The sequence below is a fragment of the Ascidia mentula genome, chromosome 5 (genome assembly GCF_947561715.1).
Source record: "Ascidia mentula chromosome 5, kaAscMent1.1, whole genome shotgun sequence".
Classification (NCBI taxonomy): Eukaryota; Metazoa; Chordata; class Ascidiacea; order Phlebobranchia; family Ascidiidae; genus Ascidia; species Ascidia mentula.
Window position 1 is genome coordinate 15,167,410 of NC_138570.1, and position 21,033 is coordinate 15,188,442.

The 21,033-nt window shown below is 38.5% G+C and overlaps 1 protein-coding gene across 2 annotated transcripts in view; it reads right to left on the reverse strand.

The window, feature by feature from the left end:
• Nucleotides 1-21,033, reverse strand: part of LOC145901345 (uncharacterized) — a 45,649-nt gene that overhangs the window by 19,928 nt on the left and 4,688 nt on the right. The window contains exons 14-25 of one of the 2 annotated variants that reach the window (XM_082988988.1): nucleotides 16,666-16,935; nucleotides 16,207-16,320; nucleotides 15,777-15,887; nucleotides 15,388-15,645; nucleotides 15,095-15,208; nucleotides 14,740-14,853; nucleotides 14,123-14,395; nucleotides 13,882-13,998; nucleotides 13,621-13,731; nucleotides 13,119-13,391; nucleotides 12,916-13,029; nucleotides 12,627-12,737 (exon numbers count right to left, since the gene is read on the reverse strand). In XM_082988988.1, coding sequence (XP_082845114.1) covers nucleotides 12,627-12,737; nucleotides 12,916-13,029; nucleotides 13,119-13,391; nucleotides 13,621-13,731; nucleotides 13,882-13,998; nucleotides 14,123-14,395; nucleotides 14,740-14,853; nucleotides 15,095-15,208; nucleotides 15,388-15,645; nucleotides 15,777-15,887; nucleotides 16,207-16,320; nucleotides 16,666-16,935 — 1,980 coding nt within the window. The remainder of the gene's footprint in view (nucleotides 1-12,626; nucleotides 12,738-12,915; nucleotides 13,030-13,118; nucleotides 13,392-13,620; nucleotides 13,732-13,881; nucleotides 13,999-14,122; nucleotides 14,396-14,739; nucleotides 14,854-15,094; nucleotides 15,209-15,387; nucleotides 15,646-15,776; nucleotides 15,888-16,206; nucleotides 16,321-16,665; nucleotides 16,936-21,033) is intronic. The other variant, XM_082988989.1, reaches the window with a different exon arrangement.

Here is a 21,033-nt window from a genome sequence, read left to right on the forward strand (position 1 = left end):
TCCCAGCCTCGTTCGTCACTCGTTGCAAACAGACGAGGCAAACACACACTTGTTTCACCGTAATAACCGAATTCGCCGCGTATCGAGTTGGGAAATGCATCGGAGACAATGTGTTTTGCTTCCGACCATCTTAAAACGACCTTGTTTGAGATATTTCTGGCGAGTTGTAGCATTGTCTCTACATTTATATCCTGAGAACCAAAGAAGTAATTGGAAAACCATACGGTTGTTTGAAAGTACTCAATTTTGAACTTGATCAGTGGAAGTACTGCTATGATCACAGCAAAACCCCATGCCAGAAACGTTGTGAGGATGGCTACGGTTTTAAATTCGATTTGGCGTCCAAGCATAGGATTGTGAACCGTAGATAACCTGAATGTTGTCATTGCGGTCATGACAAAAGCGGACGCCTCGCAGGACGTAATAGCCAGGGCGCCCAGACTCGAACAGCTCCAACTGGTTCTCCAGACGCGGTCGTGAATGCAGTACGAGCCTTTGAAGGAAACCCCAACCGACACTACGCTTAAGAGATATACACCCATAAGAAAATCAGCAACGGAGAGGTTGAGAATGAACATGTTGTTGCATTTTGTTATGGTATTCATAGAATTTGCCTGGTACAAGATTTTTGCTGTTGTCAGGAAAACTGCAGAGTTTCCAATAATTGCCAACATGCCCATAATCCAGAAAAATGCTCTAAAAACTAAACTGGCGATCATTTCGTATCGGTTTGAAAATGTTGTAAGACATTCGTCGCTGCCATCCTGACAGTTTGTGATGCCATTCTCCACAAACTTTATATCGATGGAATATACATTGCCCGAGAAGCATTTAAATCGTGTACTGCGGCAGAGCTGAACGGCCTCGTCACTTCCATCATTGCAGTCAAAAACTCCATCACAAACTAAACCAGAAGAGATATTTTGTTTTCGGTTCGCGCATTCCATCCATTTCCCTTTGCACAGAGTAGTTGCCTCATCTGATTCGTCGTCGCAATCCACAAAACCGTCGCAAACCCTTGACAGTGCGATGTTAACGTTATTGATGTTATGAATGCAGTAAAATCGTGAAGCGTTGCAGTATTGTTCTCCTTGCAGTGCGCATTGTGGGCTGATACCATCGATCCCGAACGTTTTTTCGACCACCCCATTGCAAAAACGAACTTTGGTGTCGATTTTGGACCGTTGCCACAGGGTCTTAATGCTTCGTACACACGAAGTTTGACAAAAGGCTGGTGGATTGGGACAATCACTACATTCGTCCTCGAACAATTTACACTCTGGATTTCCGTCGCATTTTCTTACCATTTCGAAGCCATTCCATGTCAGGCACTGCATAAATTTATCTGCAGTTTTGCTGCAACTACAGTATTTAGTGTTATAACCAGTGCAGTCTACTTTTGGGTTGCACAAGGCCTCTGTCATGTTCACACAGCTCGCATTGCATTGTATCTGTCCGGTGGGACATGAGCCACGTATTTCGTTGCAAATTGTCATATTTTTGCAAAAGCATTCGTCCGACAAATCGTAACAGTCAGCAATGCCATCGCAAACCTGACTTGGCGAAATCATTAAACGGCGGTCCAGGCACTGAAAGCATCTGAATTCACCTTCGACGAAACATAAATCCGATCGGTCGGCACAGTTTGGCAAGGAGTCGTAAAGATTCGCTTGCGGCAAACTACAGACAGATTTCCTGGTCGTGCCAGAGCAGCGAAATCCAAATCTTTCGCACCGTTCGTCGCTGTCATCGTTGCAGGATGATCCGACCGCACTGTTATCATCGCAGAAGTATTTGTTATCAATAAAATTTCCGTCTTGACATTGAAAGAGTTCTTTGCGTTGTTTGCCCATACCAGTGATATACCTTTTACCACTGACGCAAACTTCTTCATCAGGCGAGCATCGGTAGTTGTATAATGTGCTGATTAAAATTCCTTTTCCAGTGACGTTGTAATAAGATTGTGACTGATCACAATTAAACACAGTGACTTCATTTCCACACCAAGCTGGTGTCACCTTGCAGGAATGGTGAAGGGATTCCAGTTGAGTGCAGTTAAGCTCATCTGTCCAGTCCCCACAGTCGTTGACGCCGTTGCAAACTTTTTCATGATTGATACATCCACTCAAAGGGCACTTGTTGCTATAGCAACCGCATTGGAATTTGGCACACGTACAGTTCATCTCGTCCTCCGCTTGCGGACAATCCTGACTCCCGTCGCATCTCCGTTTCATGTCGATGCATCCTTTGATACTTCCACAGCCGCCAGGTTGTTTGTAGCAATTGCAAGCAAACTGGTTCGCTTTGCACGTGCAGTTTCTTTCGTCACTCCAATCACCGCATTCTGATTTTCCGCTACATTTGAAATGAAATCCCCATGGTAAACAGCCTGGAGATTTCGTGCAATTGAGAGTGGAATAACAATCACACTCAAAATAACCTTCGCCGCAACTGCAGTTTCTTTCATCCGACCAATCGCGACAATCGTTGTAGCCATCGCAGACTTTTTTATCTGGAACACAACCCTCGCAATTCCTCTGTCCCAAACAGTCACATTTGAAGTATTTTTCTGGGCAACTGCCTGCCGGTTCATCACTTCTGTCGAAGCAATCGTCCTTTCCGTCATTTACCCAACTATTCGGTACACACGGCGTAGTGCATCCGTCGTTCACCTTTCCGTAACATGCGCACATCGTTTGGTTTTTTGAACAGGGATTCGGACAGTTTTTTTCATCACTCCAATCGCTGCAACTTGGTCTCTGGTCACATCTATATGACCAACAATTTGCTTAATTTTACTTGCTTATGGATTGAATATATATGAAGATGTAAAATAATATGCTTGTGACATTATTGGCACAGGAATATTTGTGGCTACAGAATGTTTGCAATTAAACACCACGCTAAGTTCAAAAGCCGAAGAAAAACAACAAACGAACTGTGGCAGAAATAAAAATACATTTGGTAAAAGCATTTGATATTTTACAGAAAGTTAGTATTTCTATGTTTTGTTGTTGCTAACGAACCTGTCGGACTCTTTGTAAAATGTTGGGTATCCTGATATGCAGCCGGAGGATGTGTTTGCGCAGTCGCAGTAAAAATCGCCTGGTTTCTTCGTGGGTAGTTCATCACTCCAATCGCCGCACTGGTTGAATTTGTCGAATTTCCAGGCCATTGGAATGCACCCTGATCCCCAAGTGCAGTTGCTTTCTTTTCGACACGCACAGGCGAACATTGCTTCGGGACACACACAATCAATGTTGTCGAATGGTCCTGTGCACTTCCCTGAAGAAAAGATTGCCATTTTAGTTATGTGTATAGCATTTATTCGTGCGCCGTTATTGCAATTATTATTGACTAATACAAATAACTTGACAATCGGTGTAAAGTTTTGTTTCTACAAATTTATTTGGAAATTTGCTCGTTGCTTATCACCCACGCCAAGTCGGTCGATTTTTGTTTGGTTTATTTTATTTAAATATTGTTAGCAAACTTTCTTACTTTGCGTACTATTTTCTGAAATCGTGTGTTGCGCAGTAGACCAGCTCCAGATAAGAATCACACAAAAGAGCTTTGGGCAGTTTGAGGAAATCATTTTCTAAGAAATAAAAAGTGTATCTGTTGAAACAGGATTGGTTTCAAATTATAGAAATATTTGACGATGAAAATATACAATCTTCGTGGAGGTGCTGCCTTTTATATCCGCGCTCAAAGTAGACATCTTTTGTATTTAGTTTTTTTAAGAAAGATGACGATGTAGTGCATTTCAAACTAATTCTGCAAATGACGCGTAAACCGTCACAACAATTTTTTCGGAAACATTTAAATAACGGGGCACTAAAAATCATGTTCATTTTGCTGTCCATATCTTATAGACCTACGAGATACAACTCGGTGTGGAATTCCACATTTTCAAACAAAAAGAATTTAAAGCTTACCTTGAAGAATACTTTTTAAACAAGAAATGTGATTCCTGAACAACTTGAAACAGTATAATGTCCAAGATATAGTAAAATCATGAAATAAATTTAAACACGTGTTTTATACATAAAGTCATACCGCTAATACGTATTTATTATTGTTGGGCATGCAACAAGCTAATATTAACATTTATCACGTTAGAAACGCAAAATTCATATACTATGTGAAAACAATAAACAGTATTTTGTTACAACGGAAACTGCAGATTAAATGCGCTTATAGACCTTCATGTTTAAGCTGTTCATAACAGTCTGGATGACTCTCATAAGGTATACCTTCCCTCAATTTATACATTTAATCTATATCCGTTGTGGGTATGGCGCGTCATGTGCCCCGTGTGGTTAAATCCAAAATAAGACAGCACAGCGTCGTATTTCACCACTCACCAAGCAATTCACCGACTCATATATCCCATTTTTATTTTAACCAAAGCGCACTGAGAATCATCAGTAAAGTAAAGCGCAGATAAAATCTTTTTTTCACGTGCGGCGAATCTTTCCAAATACGATGCATGCGGAAACGCTGTGGGAACAAATCCAACAAAAGCGACACAAGCCGTGCAAACATACTCTTCCTGTGCTGTCGGTAAGGACGCTGTGAAGTGCGTGGACTATCGTAAATAAACAATGCCAAATTCACATGTGAAAAATAACAATAGTGTATGCAGTGTCCCACAAAATATGAAAAATCTACAGTTTGCCTTCTAGCAAACACTTTAGTTGGTTTCAAACATGTTTTTTTTCTTGTGGTTATATTCACGACAAGCCATTCAAGTCTGATAGCTTACAATCAACCACACGCAAACGCACTGGTGTGTAATACAACACATGTGGTACGGCTGTTTCTGGGTGGGATCAACATCTTAAAGTATCGCATTGTCTTTCACCACAACCTATGTAGCCAAGAGGTTGACATATATTCAGCTATCATTGCTTCGTCATGTGTTACTGAGGAAAGCACACCGCAATCATGTAAATTGAACCGTTGAAGTGTCATGGCCTGAAAGCGCTGACATTAAATAAGAATCTAGTGTAGCCGAAATTGTGTAATGAGATCTCTTGAACTATTGACATGTTCGAACTGAAATATCTCGACATTAAATAGGTCACCCATTATGAACTCTCGTTGTTTCAATTCCAGTCGTTGAGAATTTTGGTCTCTACAAATTAGTTTAAGTGAAAGCGATTATTTTACCAGAAGTAAAACCAGCAAGTCGTTATAAAATTTTTACAGTCCAACAGCATAAAATGCGGTGAAAACAAGACAAAATCTTTTCCCAAAATTTGCGCTTTCTAACGAGCGATGCAGTTGCTTCATTTATCTAAAATTATTCACTTTATCTCTGATGAAAAAATAAAATCTGCATAACTGAATATAGCCACAGGAGTAAGCTTTGTGTTCTATTACACAGTAACAATTAACAGCACTGCTCTGCGGGGAACAGGTCTCAAATCAACGACAGTGAACACATAAGCCTTGCGAACCAACCAGTGCGATCAGCAACGTAATATGTCCCCTACGTAACTTGACGTTAAAGTGAATTTAATTTGTATTTGCAATATTTGCAATGTAGGTTTGTTGCAAGTTCGTAATCTGGAAAACATTCTTTCCTGCCAACGTTTAGTTGACAATTTCAACATCCATACTGTCTTCTTGTTGAACTGTAAGTTCATAATGACTTTTTATTTGTTGTGTAATTCATAATGACTTTTTATTTGTACATAAATTACAAATTAAAGCATTATGTTATTCTTGTGGGGACTGAAATATTTTTGAATACCGAAGTGGATTCTGCGCACACCAGAAACGCTCTAGAACCACAAACGTATACGTTTAGCGAGTATAGTTATTGCAATGAAATCAGTTTCATTTAGTTATTCCAGACAAATGTAAAAATTTGAATTCCCACTCTTTATTTCTTGGTAATTCTCACATTGATTCTCACTTATTTTACACAACTCGTAAACTTTTACGCTCGCTAACCCCTTGCGTTTATCACACACTTTGTAGCATAGTACGTCTATAGTCAAATATGTATTTTGTGTGATGTTGGTGAACTGTTGCGACCCATAAAATTCGATGTTCGACCACAAGTTTGGGAAGGTCAGGTCTACACTTAACAACTCCATTGATAGAGAAATAGATTGTAGTTTTTCCCTCGAGATTAATAAAAATATGATCTACTTTAACATGTTTTTCTCCGTATTCTTGTTCCACACATTGGAACTGTCACGATAGATTAACTGTCATGATAGCAACAGAGTGTATTCCCAAAAACATAATGAGTGGTTTCGCACAGGTCAAATCAACCACACAAAATCACGCATTAAAACACAATACATGTGCTTCAGATCTTCAGTTGCGGGTTCAATAAAAACACACGGACCCACATCTTGAAAGATCAGATCTGGGTTATTCAACGAAGTCATGTGTCCAAACGGTTGTCACGTATTCAACTGTCGTTGGTTCGTCAGATTTTACCGAGAAAAGCACATGGCAACCACGCAAATATAACGCAAAAGTGTCATGACCTGACAGCGCTGACGTTAAATGGGAATGCTTTTGGCCTCAATTCTGTAATTACATATCTATTGAACTTTAGACCCATTCAAACTGAAATGTCGCGATATTTATCATATATATATTTTCCTCCGATATATGAAAGCACAGACCACGATAGTACAATGTTTCCATGACAACAAAATATTATCAGCAGCAAGCGACTATTTCTTCAACAGAACGATAAAAACTAGCAAGTCGGCCCTAATTGGTAAAGCGCCACAGCGTAACATACAAATATAACAAGCCTTGCTCACAATTGTGTTGTTGAAAACAGCATAGTTTCTTAATTGAATACGATTAAATGGTGCCAACTACAGACTACACTGGTGAACACATTGTTTGCCTGCCCCCGCGAAACTACGCCAACAACAACTACCATTTATTTGTTGATGTCGGAACCAATCCAAAGACAGGAAACATACGAGCCATGCAAACTGACCACTCAATTGCTTCATTCGTTCCAAGCTTCAGGCATACCAGGAATTAGATGCGATTAATAAGCGATGTAGGGTACTTAACTTGGCGTTACACTGAATTGTGTTTTTGTCGTGATGTCGTAATCAATAAAATGCCGTTTACTTAACGTAATTTCTTTGAATATGCAACTACGACTTGGCGAAAGCCTAAAAAATGTTGTAAGGTTTAAAGGTTGCCAAAAAGCGCCACACCGCATAGACCAAAGCACAGCGTTTTTTTTAAAGAAAGCTTTACGGCACATATAGGTTCAGGCTTCAACATGTAAGTCAACAGTGACTTAAAATTGTAAGTTTTGACAGTTTTTGTGATATAGACTTACAACAAAAGCCACCTTTTAGGTCTTTTTGTTGTTAAATTCTCCCTGTTTCCGGGGATTATGTTCCATTTTACTATTTTAGGATATTTTTCTCCAAGGTGCAGTTTACCAGGGATCCTTTTTTTAACTACACAGAAAAGCGTGGCTCCGCAACCTGGTGTCGTAAAAATGTTTACAAAACACATGAGATATTCACGAACTGTGCGACCGGCCTTAAACAAGAGTTACCCAAGACGTGGCTTCGCAGCCTGGCGAAACAAGAGTTACCCAAGACAAGAACAATTGGCACGAAAATTCAACAGGGACAGGCAAGATCACATATTAGTCTGTGAGAGCTACGGGTCACACCGTTAACAGCTCGCTAAAATTACATAATAACCTTTTCGCAATGAAATGCGAATCTTTCATGCTATCCACTACACAATACTTCTTTAAAATTGTGTTTGCCATCATAATCTAACACTAATGCTCCTACGAACCAGCTAGACCTGGCTTAGATCTAATTTGGTAACCAAATGGTCAGCCAATATATCGATCGAACGTTGAATGATTGTTTACTGATCATAAAACTAAACACCTGGTCTCAAATCGTTCTGCCTCATTGAATTTACCACCGCAAAATATGCCGATTTTTTGTGCTCATTTATTACATGTAAGTTTTTTATGACAAAGTGACAGTTCAATTATATTCAATTATCAATCATAAATTCTTTGTATTTTTAACATGGATGATTGCTATCATGTTTTACAAGGAAATCAGTGTTAGCGTGGCAGAAATTAAATTGCTCAAATTTTATGAAAATATTTTGCATTTAAGCAAGCTTTTCGGTTCAACTTGCGGTTACTGTTGGGTTACACCAAGTAGTTTGATACACCATGGTTAATGGCGGTTGTATATTCACCACAAAGTGGAAGTCTTGCAGGCTATTTAGCAGACAAGATCGTTGTAAGTAACACCATAGCTACACTGATAAGACCTGTTAGGTCGAAACAGTGGCCCTGACTGAAGCTCACAATAAAAAAAAACGTTGTTGGCGCTATTGCTTATACAATATTCCATTTGCAGCATTGCCGTTGGCATAAAGGACCAAAGTAAAAATTCCAGCACTGCTTATGGAAAATTCATCGTTCAGCTGCCGTATGGCTGCTGCAAAATTTAACTTAAAAACGACACTGATAGGCAACAACTTGATTGGAAGTTTTATTAACAAAATGTACAGTCCAGATTACAGAATTATAGTTGATATTGTAATATGGGTATCTTTACACAATTTGCGTTTCGCACAGGGCTCCAGTAAACCCGTCCGCACATCCACAAACTCTTCCATCAACTTGATTGTAGCAAGTTCCTCCATTTTGACAAGCAGGTAGAAACTTTTCGGCACCTAAAAAATATCAAAGATCACCATAGGCAGTAGTTTTAGTTACCGAAGAACATTTGATATCGCGTTGACGCTGATTTGTCGTTTTTATAACGATTTTGTTTGTATTGTTTTATTTATTATCACATTAATAAACCATTTATACAACTGCAGTGTAGTCCCAACATCACATTTATTAGCGATGTTTTGATAGTTCATTACGAAAAGAGATGCCACTTATAAAGTTGCAGGATATTTTCACATGTTGTATAGCCTTTCATTAATTAACAAAAGTAACAAATGCCTAAACAAACCATATTTTCGACAAATTATAACCAAAAAGTACGCACTGAAGTGTGCCGTCCAATACAACTTCACTGTGGTTTGGCCCCAACCAGATTTCGTGATATCAGTGCGTTTTACTGCAGCCCGGAAGCCCCAAGGAAACACTTCAAGGACGACTGCAGTGAAAGTGTCGCTGTATGTGGTCGAACCTCTCGCAGACACGCTCACGTTTGTTGCCACCGAGCTCATGCATCTGCTGTATGCCACATCGATGGATTTAGAGTAAGGGGGAACGCGTGTGAGGGAACCGATCCTTTTTCTTCCATTTGTTCTGATAACTGGAGAATGTACAAATGTTTTCATGTTATTGTTTGTGATTTTAAAGTATATATGTACACCAAAATAATGAGATCACATGTTTTTGGCGATTTTCTGCACTAAATTGAACTAAACAATTTTTTTATGTGATGGCATTGTTTTGATTTTTTACATATTTTCTTTACTAAACAATAAGTCGAAACTGTTGCCCTGTGTATGCAGCTCAAATAAAGGAATTGTTTTCCTTCAATTAAAGACAAATCTTAGGTCCATTGCTTCAACATTATTTGTTTGCAAAACATGTTGTAGAAGCATTCGAGGCACTACAACTCAACTTACGTAATAAACTTTCCTAATTGGTGATATTTGATATGATAACTTGCCTATTTCGCAGTTTCTTCCAACTCTGTCTTCGTTACATGTACAGTTATAACCGCTATCATATTCCGTGCAAGAACTGCCACTCTGGCATGGGTTTGGGTAACAATATAACATTGCTGTAAAAAACAGATAGTATTAAATATAAAAGGTATTTATTAATTCAGACTGAAAGAATCTGTATCATTAGGACATATTTTTCTAGTAAATTCTTAAATGAAATTATCTTTCGAAAATTTTCGTGACTAAAAATGAGAGGCAGCATATGGTAAAGTAATCGTACCTGCTTCGCAAAATTCCCCCTTAAATCCTGGACGACAATGACACTGTCTTCCATCAGCTGTGTTTGTGCATCCAGTTGCATATATACATGTGTCGCGAAGGTAAGCGCGCGTTTCTGAAACAGACAGTAGGAAAAGTCAGTTGTGGTTGAGCTTAATGATTATTACGATTATTTTACTTGCATATGCCGAACTTATTTGCGAAGGCAACATATCTATTTGTAAATAAAACTACTTTTGGAGAGAATATAAAAATATAGCAAGTCAAAATACTGCAGTTTTGTCCTATGTGAAGGATTTCAGTTGCGGCACTTAATCAAATATATAGATACTAGTGTCCGCAATCACTTGGATGTAAAATATTTACCAAATATGGCTCTGTATCGCATGTAGATGGTTTGGTCCCATCCTTCTCCGGGACGATCAGTCCTCTGTACGAGCGCTCGGAATCCCCAAGGATAGATATCGAGAATGGTGTGGTTGAAAGTATCGGAATAAGCTGTTGAGCCGGCAACAGTTGCGTTGACCACATATGCAACACCAGTGTAACAACGGTCATAAACAACTGTGATGATTTTTCCGTATGGTGGCCCAGTGACAACTGGTAACGAAGGTATGTGCTCCAACTTTCGAATGGCTGGTTCTAATCAAAACAAAAATTGTCGCAAATGGTGCAGTGATTCCTATTACATTTTTTTGTATTTGACGCAGAAATTTACCGCCACGTATACTACATTATTTCGGGTTTGTGATGCAATGCTTGTTTCAAAATTTTGTTTCCACTTTTTGCAACAAATAGTATTAGTCATAATAATTTTAAGCTCTTACCAAATGCTGAATCACGCTATGAATCAATATATACTTCAATAGAGTTTGGATTACTTACCAACGTGGCATCTGTCTCCTGTGTAGGGTTCTGGACAATTACACCTGAAGTAGCTGTAAGAGGGTACACAAGTTCCACCGTTCATACAAGGTGACGACGCGCAATGGGTTTGTCCTAAAAATGCGTGAAAAACACTTAATTTTAAATTTAAAACTATTCGGAGGCGGTTTTACGTACGAGTTTCGCAATATCGTCCAGTTGTACGGATTCGACAATCGCAAATACTTCCATTCACAGCGTTAAGGCAAAACCCTCCGTTCTGACACGGGTTGAAAGAAAAGTTCACAGAATCTAAAACCAAATAGTTAAAAATAACCATTGTTTACTTGTTCCTGAACTTACTGAAATAAGATTCCACATTAAGGGCAACTGCCTCATAGAGTGGATTTGTTCCTTTGTTCTTTCTCCAAACTTTCACTTTGAAGCCCCAGCTGTAAGCTTCGTACACATTCACTCCGGCGTTTTGACCGTAACCACTTACACCCGTAGCATTTACTTCGTAAGGAGCTTCCCTCATGCAGGAGTTGTAGAGAATTACTGCGGTTGTACTCGATGCAGTTGTGTTTTCAAACGTAACGGGCGTGCGGTAAACATGGTAACCTGTGAAAATTGTTTGAGATTGATTTGTGCTGTTACTTTGTTGGAAAATAAATGTAAATAAAAAATAAATTCCTTAATGCCACCACTCAAGGAATCCAAACAGAAATTAAACAACAATGGAAAGTTGCATATAAAGAAAAGTGGTCAAATCCTAATGCACAAAATCAAGTGCTATAGATGTTGCAAAGTTGACTTCAATGCTTCTTAAACTACGAAAAAAGTAAATCCGACAATTGTTACCTTTGTCACAGTTCTTTCCCCCAGTTTGCCCTGGACAGGAACATTGGTAATCGTTTTCAAGTTCGGTACAACTTCCCCCGTTGCATGGGTTCGGGTAGCAGTGAATCAAAGCTGATCAAGAATATTATTTATTACCAGCTACAGAAAAAGTTGCAAAAAATTTTTTAGAAACGTTTTCAAAGTATTGCAGGCATTTTAGAAATTTACTATATTGCAATTTTGTAGTGCTTACATATACAGTAATCGAAATATTATCATCACAAATTAATTGACCATCCTTACTATACGCAATGTATTAGCTGACTTACGAGTTTTGCAGAACTCTCCGACAAACCGTTCAGTACAGTGACAAGTTTGTCCGTCCTCACTATTGGTGCAAAGTGCTCCATTTAAACAAGGGTTGCTTTCATAATCGTACGAATCTGAACATTAAAAGTTGTCGTTTTAATATTTAAGTGGCAAAATAATCTATCCATTATAAGTTCCAAAAAGACAAAATCAATAAACATTCTTACCAAAATAAGCCGTCCATTGCATTTCTACATCATTTTGTCCCCAATTAGTTTCGTGGCTCCTCCGTACCATGGATCGAAATCCCCAAGCAAATATTTCGAGGATTTCGACTTCGAAAGTATCGGAGTATCTTGAAGCGCCACTAGCGGTCGCTGTGACCTCATTAGCAACCCCGCTATAGCAACGATCGTAACTCACAACCATCTCTTTGCCAGGTTCGGACGAATATCTGTGAGACCCTACCCGTGCAGTACCTTGTATCCATGGCCCCTCTGGAAGAAAATAATATTGGAAAGGAACCAACCCGCAGTCAGGGGAGACATGGTTACCGCAAAAAAATATGTTCATATTCAAAAGTATTTTGTTTTGGTTTTCAATATAATGAAGCAAAGATATGAAGAATAATAAAACTTGTCACAAGTTCTTACGGATATTGCAAGTTTTTCCTTTCCAGCCTTTCGGGCAATTGCATTCATAACCACCCGCCTGTTCAATACATTCACCTCTCTGGCATGGGTTAGAAAGACAATGAACAAGTCCTAAAAATAGGCGCGTAAATTTAAGTAAATTATGCTTAACATCTTCAGGCAATACATTTAACGAAGTCAACGTAAACGAAAATTTCAATTGGTTGAGAAAAATGATCTGTTTTATACTAAACCGTTAATAAAATGCAAGCAGTGTTTGAAATTTCATGACGTATTAATTCGAACTCACGTATTTCACAAAATCTTCCTGTGTACTCCGGTGAACAATCGCAAATACGTCCTTCCATGCTGTTGCGACAAGTTGCACCATTTTGACAAGACAACTCCAAACTCGACTTTAAGTCTGTGGCATGAAGGTTTTTCGCTTAGCTTCACGATATTCTAACACCAGTCCAAACAAATATAATTGAAATTCTAAACAACATTTCTTACCAAAGACAGCTGTCCAGGATAGCTGAACCCGACTTTGACCCCAACCTTCTCTAGGTCTGTCGGTTCTTCGCACCACGGCGGTAAAACCCCAAGGTTGGTTGTCGGTGACGGTGGCGCTGAAAGTATCGCTGTATAGGCTCTCACCGGCCGCTGAAACTTCCACCCTGCTGATATTTTTGTCCTGACATTCATCGTAAACAACTTTGATGATTTTTGAATAGGGTTCTACTCTTTCCTGACTCCCCACTCGCACAGATCCACTCATGCTTATGACTGTAAAATGATTTAGTACGTATCTTAAATGACGACTGATACACATTGGGAAAACTATTGAGCCAAATCGCCTCTATGCTAACAAAGCAGAATTCATTTTTAATTCAATAAGGAGATTGTGTAAAAAGCGCTCCATAAAATATTTCATTATGTTTATCTGCTATTTCATGAGCCAATGTACAATTCATTGCACAACCCATGTGAAACTCTTATCTGGTTTCTTGCTTACCTGTCTCGCAATGCTTGCCCGTCCTATTATTTGGACATGAGCAGTTGTATCCGTTTACATATTCCGTACAAACGCCAGTGTTACAGGGATTGGGAAAACAGTAAACCATCGCTGAAAAATAAATTTTTGTGTTAACCGCAACATGCCATTGTGAGATTGTTTGAAAGCCTATTTTTTTCCAACCTGGAGTGTAAGTTTGTTTAGTATTTTCCTATTTAAGGCCTAGAGCTCCAATTGGAAACAATTTGTGAAATTGCTCACCAAGTTCGCAAAACTCTCCTTTGTAGCCTGGATCACAGTGACAAACTCTTCCAGATTCGGCATTGTTTGTACAACTTGAAGAATGTAAACACGGGCTTTGTTTAAATGCCTGCGTTTCTAAACATAAACCTCTATGTTTGTTAAAGTTACAATACAGTGGTATTTCATGTACATGATTCAGATTTACAAGGGAAATAAACTTTTAAAACGTTCAAATTTACGTGGGTAATATGTAACTTACCAAAAAGTATCGTGTATTTGAGATAAAGGGTCTGCCCCCATCCTTCACGACTATCAGTTCTCTGAATGAGTCCACGAAATCCCCAAGGGTATATTCCGAGCGTGGTGTAGTTGAATGTATCGAGATATAAACCTGATTTTACCACTGTGGCATTGACTGATAAAGCAAGACCACTCAGGCAGGTACCATAGACAATTTCAACCGTTTTTCCGTATGTGGGCGGTCTTGCTCTTCGCAGGCTTCCGACATAATAACGTGAACGCATTCCGGGTTCTGAAAAAAGACCAAAGCGGCAGGTTGAGTCAGACAAGCGACCATGGTTAATAAACTAAGCAGGGCACATGAATACGTGCACACAGTTGTACATCTGTACAGTTTGTTTATGTCGTGTACAATCGGTCTGCTTTCCATCAAAATTAATGTACTGCAGACTTCACTGCTGGTAGGCGTTATTCTCTTAGCGCTGGAGTAGTAAGCTAGTCTTGTTTGTATTCATAACGTATTCTTTGTTCTTTTTGCCATACAGTCAAACAGATTATGTGTGGTTTTGTTTGGTAGCGAGATTTTTGATCAAATATGCTGTTGATTGGTGTGTTATGTCTATAAAACAACATTACCAAGTTCACATCTATCTCCATCCCATCTTTCTGGACAAATGCATCGGAAGAAGTCATTTTCAGGAATGCAAGTTCCTCCGTGCATGCATGGCGATGACGCACAATGTGTAACGTCTTTAAATACAAAAAAAATGACATAAAACGAACAATTATCAACGATCCTTACATAAAAATGTGCCAAACAAAAAACAAAACCAACCCGACATTTCATGGCAATAATTAGTTCTACAAATTTTTGTTGGTGTATATATTTGTTGTAGTTCGTAGTTTAATCGAGAATTTACTGAGTATGCATTTGGCGCCCACACAGTTCTCTGTATTGGAATAAACACATGAGAAACAAAAAAATGCTTACGTGTTTCGCAGTATCTTCCTGTCGTTCGAACTGGACAAACACAGATTGATCCGTTGGCAGTGTTTTCACAAGTTCCACCGTTTTGGCAAAGACTGCCTGGTGGGTTGAGAGTGTCTGCGTACATAACATGTTTATCATGCGGTAAGTCACACGCATGATATATAACAGAAATATTGAACGCAGAGTTATGCATTACAATCCAACGCACTGACTTTCACCGTTGATTGTCAAAGCTATGTCACATATTAGGTAAACTACAAATTTTGGATTGTATTGTACACATATCGTCTTACCGTATACTGCAATCCATTCAACTATCGCAGTTTCAAAACCAGGATTTGTTCCCAGATCATTCAATCTCCAAAATTTGGCTCTAAATCCCCAGCTGAAAACTTCCAACGCCTTTCCACCGACGTCACGTGACACATTTGATTTGACAGCGAGTCGAACTTCGGATGGCGAAACACTTTTGCACTCCGTGTACAGAATAGTTTTCGTCATGCTGTTTGTGCCCTCTTCGAATGCAACACTTAACACACCGTCGTAATACGCTGCAGGAAACAATACAAAGAATTAAGTGTTTCCTTTTATATGAAATGAAAACATTTTGACACTGATTAGAGTAAGTTCTGTTGTTTTTTTGCTTAATTTCAAGCCATGAGCAACTGAGAATAACACTTGCCATTGTCGCACTTCTTCCCCGTTCTTCCAGGCCGACATGTACACTTGAAATCATCTGTAAGTTCTGTGCATTCGTCGTAATTGCAGGGGTTCGGGTAACAATATACATAACCTGAAATGCTTTGTAGGTTAACCAGCAGACCATAGGTAATCTATACAATACAATGCTTTGTGTGGGTGGGTGGGTGGGTGGGTGTTTTTACGGAAAGAAAAATTTCGTTTTTCTTTAAACGACACCTTGCTGATCCTGTTTTAAAGCTATTAGTTTGTGTGTATGTTATTACGTGAAGAACAGGTCAGAATCTTCGTTCTTGGGTTAATGCAGACATTATGCACTATTGCGACTTGCCGAATTTACTCGAATGCAAACGAGTTGCAAAGAAACTCCCCGAGCTCTTTGATGACTTCCTATTACAACAACTTCACCGTACTGTGTTGGCAGTATTTCCCGTAGTTCTCTGGATTGCATGAGCAAGTCCTTCCATTCTCGCTGTTGTCGCATCTGGCTTCATTTTGACACGGATTATTATAGAATTCGGGAGTTTCTGTTGAAGAATGTGGTCGTTACATTTCTAGAATGTAATAACTTTGCACTGATGAAAAAGATCAAAATTTCCGATGAAAAAACAATAAACAACACCGGATCGGTGAACCAAGCCACCCTGGTAGGCTGTCGATCGATACCGTATCTGTATAGCTGAGTAAAACTTTTAAGTCAATGTCTCAGACGGCTCTTTTAAAGATGTTTTTATTTTTTTAAATTTCCGATTACAATATTATTGGACAAGTACATGCAATGACTTTTACCTCCGACATACTTCTGCTGAAACGAATTTGATACCAAGTTGTTTTATGAGCATTACAGGCAAAGACGCTATGCAATATTTTACCGTAGAAAGCTTTCCAGTTCATATTTACTCCTCTTTGTCCCCAATCATTTCTCTGTGCATCCGTCCGCTGAATAACAGCACGGAATCCCCACGGTTGTATCTCAATTATTGCTGCAATAAAAGTGTCCGGCCATCTTGATTTTCCGGTAACAACAGCAGTTATGTTTTTTGCTTCGCCAGTGTAGCATCGGTTGTACACAACAGTAATATTCTTGACGTCGCCACGCCGATTACTGCCAACGTTTGTCCTGCCGCTGTGATAATTCACGCCTAAAAATGCATTGAACAAGTGTAAATATTAAACTGCTCTTTTTTTGAATTACAGTGTGTCGTTGTCAAAATATTTAATGATTAATGTGAAATGGTCGCAGCCAATCGAGGTAACAATTTGGTACGAATAACTGAAAATATCGACTAATCACTTTGATTCTTACAAAACTTACCATTTTGAGTTACAGCCACTTGCAAAAATGCAGAAGCAATAATCAGAACTCCAATCATTGCCATAATCTGATTTGTTTCGGCTACGTTTCGTGTTCGGCACTGTGAGTTGTCTCGCCCATTGGCAATGTTTTATACTTTGCTTGTCCGTTACGCACGAATGGTGCAAGACTGCATTTTTTTCATTATTTGAAAACTTCTTTTCCCTCACGTATCTTGCGCAACGCCGAAATGCGTGGGCTGCTGGTCTCATTACAACAGATCGTGCAATGGTAAGTTCAAACAAAGTTCGCCCGACTTTGTGTATTGATTTCTTATTTCATTTGATTTCCAATATCATTTGCTATTTATATACAATGGTGTTTATCGGAATAATTCAGTTCAATTTGCAACACCAATTACTTTTCGACACTACAGCAGCTTCACATATCTGATAATATATTTTTTATACCTGTAACGCTTGTTTGTTTTGTTTCGATTGTTTTTGTTTCAAACAATTTCCTAATCCAAGCAGAACTGTTAACGTGGTGCCAAACATTCAGCGCACGCATTTCACAGACATGCTGTCATGATGCCCTGAGGCTGTATCGAGCTTGTACATTTACCGACTGCGTGGGTGTCTATTGCTAATGTTGAGCACACACGTTTTGTAATAACGTACTTCAGAAGTTCGGCGAAATCTGGATTTTTTAAATTTCAACAACAAACAGAAACCCAGGAACACAACTCACGGGTTTTCTCATAATTCTGAGTATAAAGGGAATCAAACATGACTATTAACCCTTTAAGTACGGAGCCGAGATTTGCGATTTTGCCAATAAACGAGTGTAAGTTTTTAAACGACCATATCTCCACAACGGCAGGTGCTAGACACAAAATCAAAACACCAAAAATGCAGTATTTGTTCTCATTTTTGCATACATGCAAAAAGTAAATTGTTATTTTCAGCTTGCTTTCTATAAAATTTGAAAATACGCAATATTTGTCTGAAATTTTAGGTCAAAATAATAAAATGCCATATTTTTGTCCACAAACTGCCTTGAAAACAACGTTGTTCTCATTGGATGTAAGAACAAGGCCTAAACTTTAATTCCAGCTGTTTTATAGGGATACTTTACATTGAAATTTTTCGAGTTTTGTTACGTTTTAGAAAGTGTTAAATTTTTTTTACTTCAAAATTTCGGTGCATAGATACCCTTTTCAAGGGAAGTTAGTTGTTCATTATATGTTCTTTTGGCGTTTGGTTATTTATTGTGCAATAACTTTTCCAGTTATTTAGCAACAATTTTTGAGAAAAATATATATAGGCCTACTAATACAATGGCAAAAAGGTTTTACACTGCCGATGAAGTGGAGGAAATAATTCACCAAGCTGATGAATTATCAGGCAGTGAATTTGATGAAAGTGAAAGTGAAGATGAACTAGATCTCATAGACACTCCGGTAAATAAGCAAGCAATGTTTTTTTTTGAACAATTTAGCAATAAATATGAGCAAAATCTCCTAGATAATTAGATAAATAAGTAAGCATTGAGTAAAGTGTAGTTTAGTTACAGGTTGACTTGGAGGCAAGTTTGTGTGCACAGCAAGAGAAGGTGAGGTGTGAAGAAGAAAGAGAGTCAGATAGATGTATTGCTGGCAACAGAAAAGCTTTCTTGCAGTCAGCAACCAAAAGAGCCAAAAAAAGACAGATTAGGCAACAGGGTACCGACAGAAGCCGCTCTCCAGGCCAGTCTAGAAACTCCCCAGTGGATGAGTTTTTTTGGGAGCTGTATCCAATACAGGCATCTGTGTCTGCCTCTGATTATGTAGATGATTGGTTATGTAGGTTCAGTGGTTCACCTCTCGGGTTTGCAAGACACGACATGAATAATGCCACACCAATGGATTTTTTTAGTCTGTTTCTAAGTGAAGAATTCTGGATGTTGCTTGTAAACCAAACCAATCTATATGCTGAAAATTGCTTGAAAATCAACACTCAGTCTGTACAATGGAAACCTGTGGAAATAGTGGAAATGAAAATATTTATTGGATTGAGGCTTTTGATGGGTTTGGTAACTAAACCAAAAATTTCAGACTACTGGTGCACTGCAGGCCCAACAAAAACTCCAGAGTTTACAAATTACATGAAAAGAGATAGATTTCAAAAAATCAGTTCATTTCTGCACTTTGTTGACAACAAACATATAAAGAAGCGTGACGAACCAGGCTATGACAGACTTTTTAAAATTCGGCCAATTATTTCCATGTTTATTCCAAAGTTTGCGGAGCTATATTATCCCCAGAAGGAACTTTCTCTAGACGAGATGACCATACCTTTCAAAGGAAGAAGTTTTTTAAAGCAATATAATCCAAAAAAACCTAGTAAATGGGGTTATAAAGCATTTGTTGTTGCCGAAGCATCCTCTGGATATTGCCTAAATTGGAAAATGTATTGTGGCAAAGAAGTACATGATGAAGCCAGTGGTAAAATTTCGAAAACTCAGCTGGTTGTTTTAAATCTTTTGCATGGATTTCAGAATAAAGGTCATGTTGTTTATATGGACAGCTATTACTCCTCTCCACATCTTGCGAAAGAACTGAGTAAATGTGGAATAGGTGTGTGTGGCACAGTCAATTATAATAGGAAAGGAATGCCATCAAGTTTGAAGCCATCCCAATTGCCCCTAAGAAAAGGTGATGATCCAGTTTTTGCCAAGTGTGGCAACCTTTTGACTTGTGCTTGGCAAGATGTCAAGCGTGTAACAATGCTTTCCACAGTTCATCACAGTGGATGCACTCCCAAAGAAATTAGAGACAAAAAATCGCCAACAGGTTTTCGCCAAATCAAGAAGCCATTTGCTGTGGACCAATACAACATGTTTATGGGTGGAGTGGACCTGTTGGACCAAAAATCAAAAGTTTATTTGTTTCCTCATCGAGCAAGGAAGTGGTATCGCAGAATTTTTGACATGTTATTGTCCATAGCAATCGTCAACAGTCATATTTTGTATCAAACTGCACACAAAACCAAGATGGCACGACAGGCTTTTATACAAAAGATAGTTGTTTCGCTCCTGGGGTATAAAGAAATAGTGCATTCTACAGTTTCTCGTGGTCACTATCCAGAAAAGTCATGCAGACGAGATTGCTATCACTGTTCGGATCGGAGAATTGGTCAACGCAAGTTGACCATGTACAAATGCTCTGGATGCCAAAAGCATTTATGCATTGATTGTTTTAAATTGTATCATGAAAGTTTGGGAATGTAAGAATTTGTATTTTGTGTTGTGTGAACTTTTTGTAATTTTCTCGTTGTTGTTGCACACAGCTAAGGTGCTTATAGTGCATGTTTTGCTGAAAGCTATTTGCAATAATTCCACTTTACATGTGTCAAATTATTTCATTTCATGAAAATAACTTTCTGGCAAAAAATATGTCAAAAAAGAAAAAATTAATCGACTTTTTTGTTGTTGTGATTATGACATCATCATGACGTCACAACTGAGGAAACATTTTTGGTTCAATTGAAAGCTTGGATCATCAGGTCCATTTTCACAATAGATCACCAGACGCTAAAAGCATTCGTTTAGGTAGTACGTGGAAGAAGTTAAAAAAATTGTTTGTTGCAAAAAAAAAAAAAAAAAATTTCGGAAACACTGAAATACTCAAAAAAGTCAAATACAAACATATGCTTAATTTTAGATAAATATAATGTTTGGTCTTTTATGCTTTTAATGAGCTATTTGCTAACAAATTAGGACAAGTAACCAGCGTTTGACAATCCCAGAAAAAATATGTCATTTTGGGCACATATATGTGCCCTCCGTACTTAAAGGGTTAACACTGTCATGTTTGAAAGAAGACGTTTCGGCACTTATGCCATCACAAAATTATGCTACACCAATCGCGTCATTCAAACTGATGATTGCATAAGTTTTTGCCGAA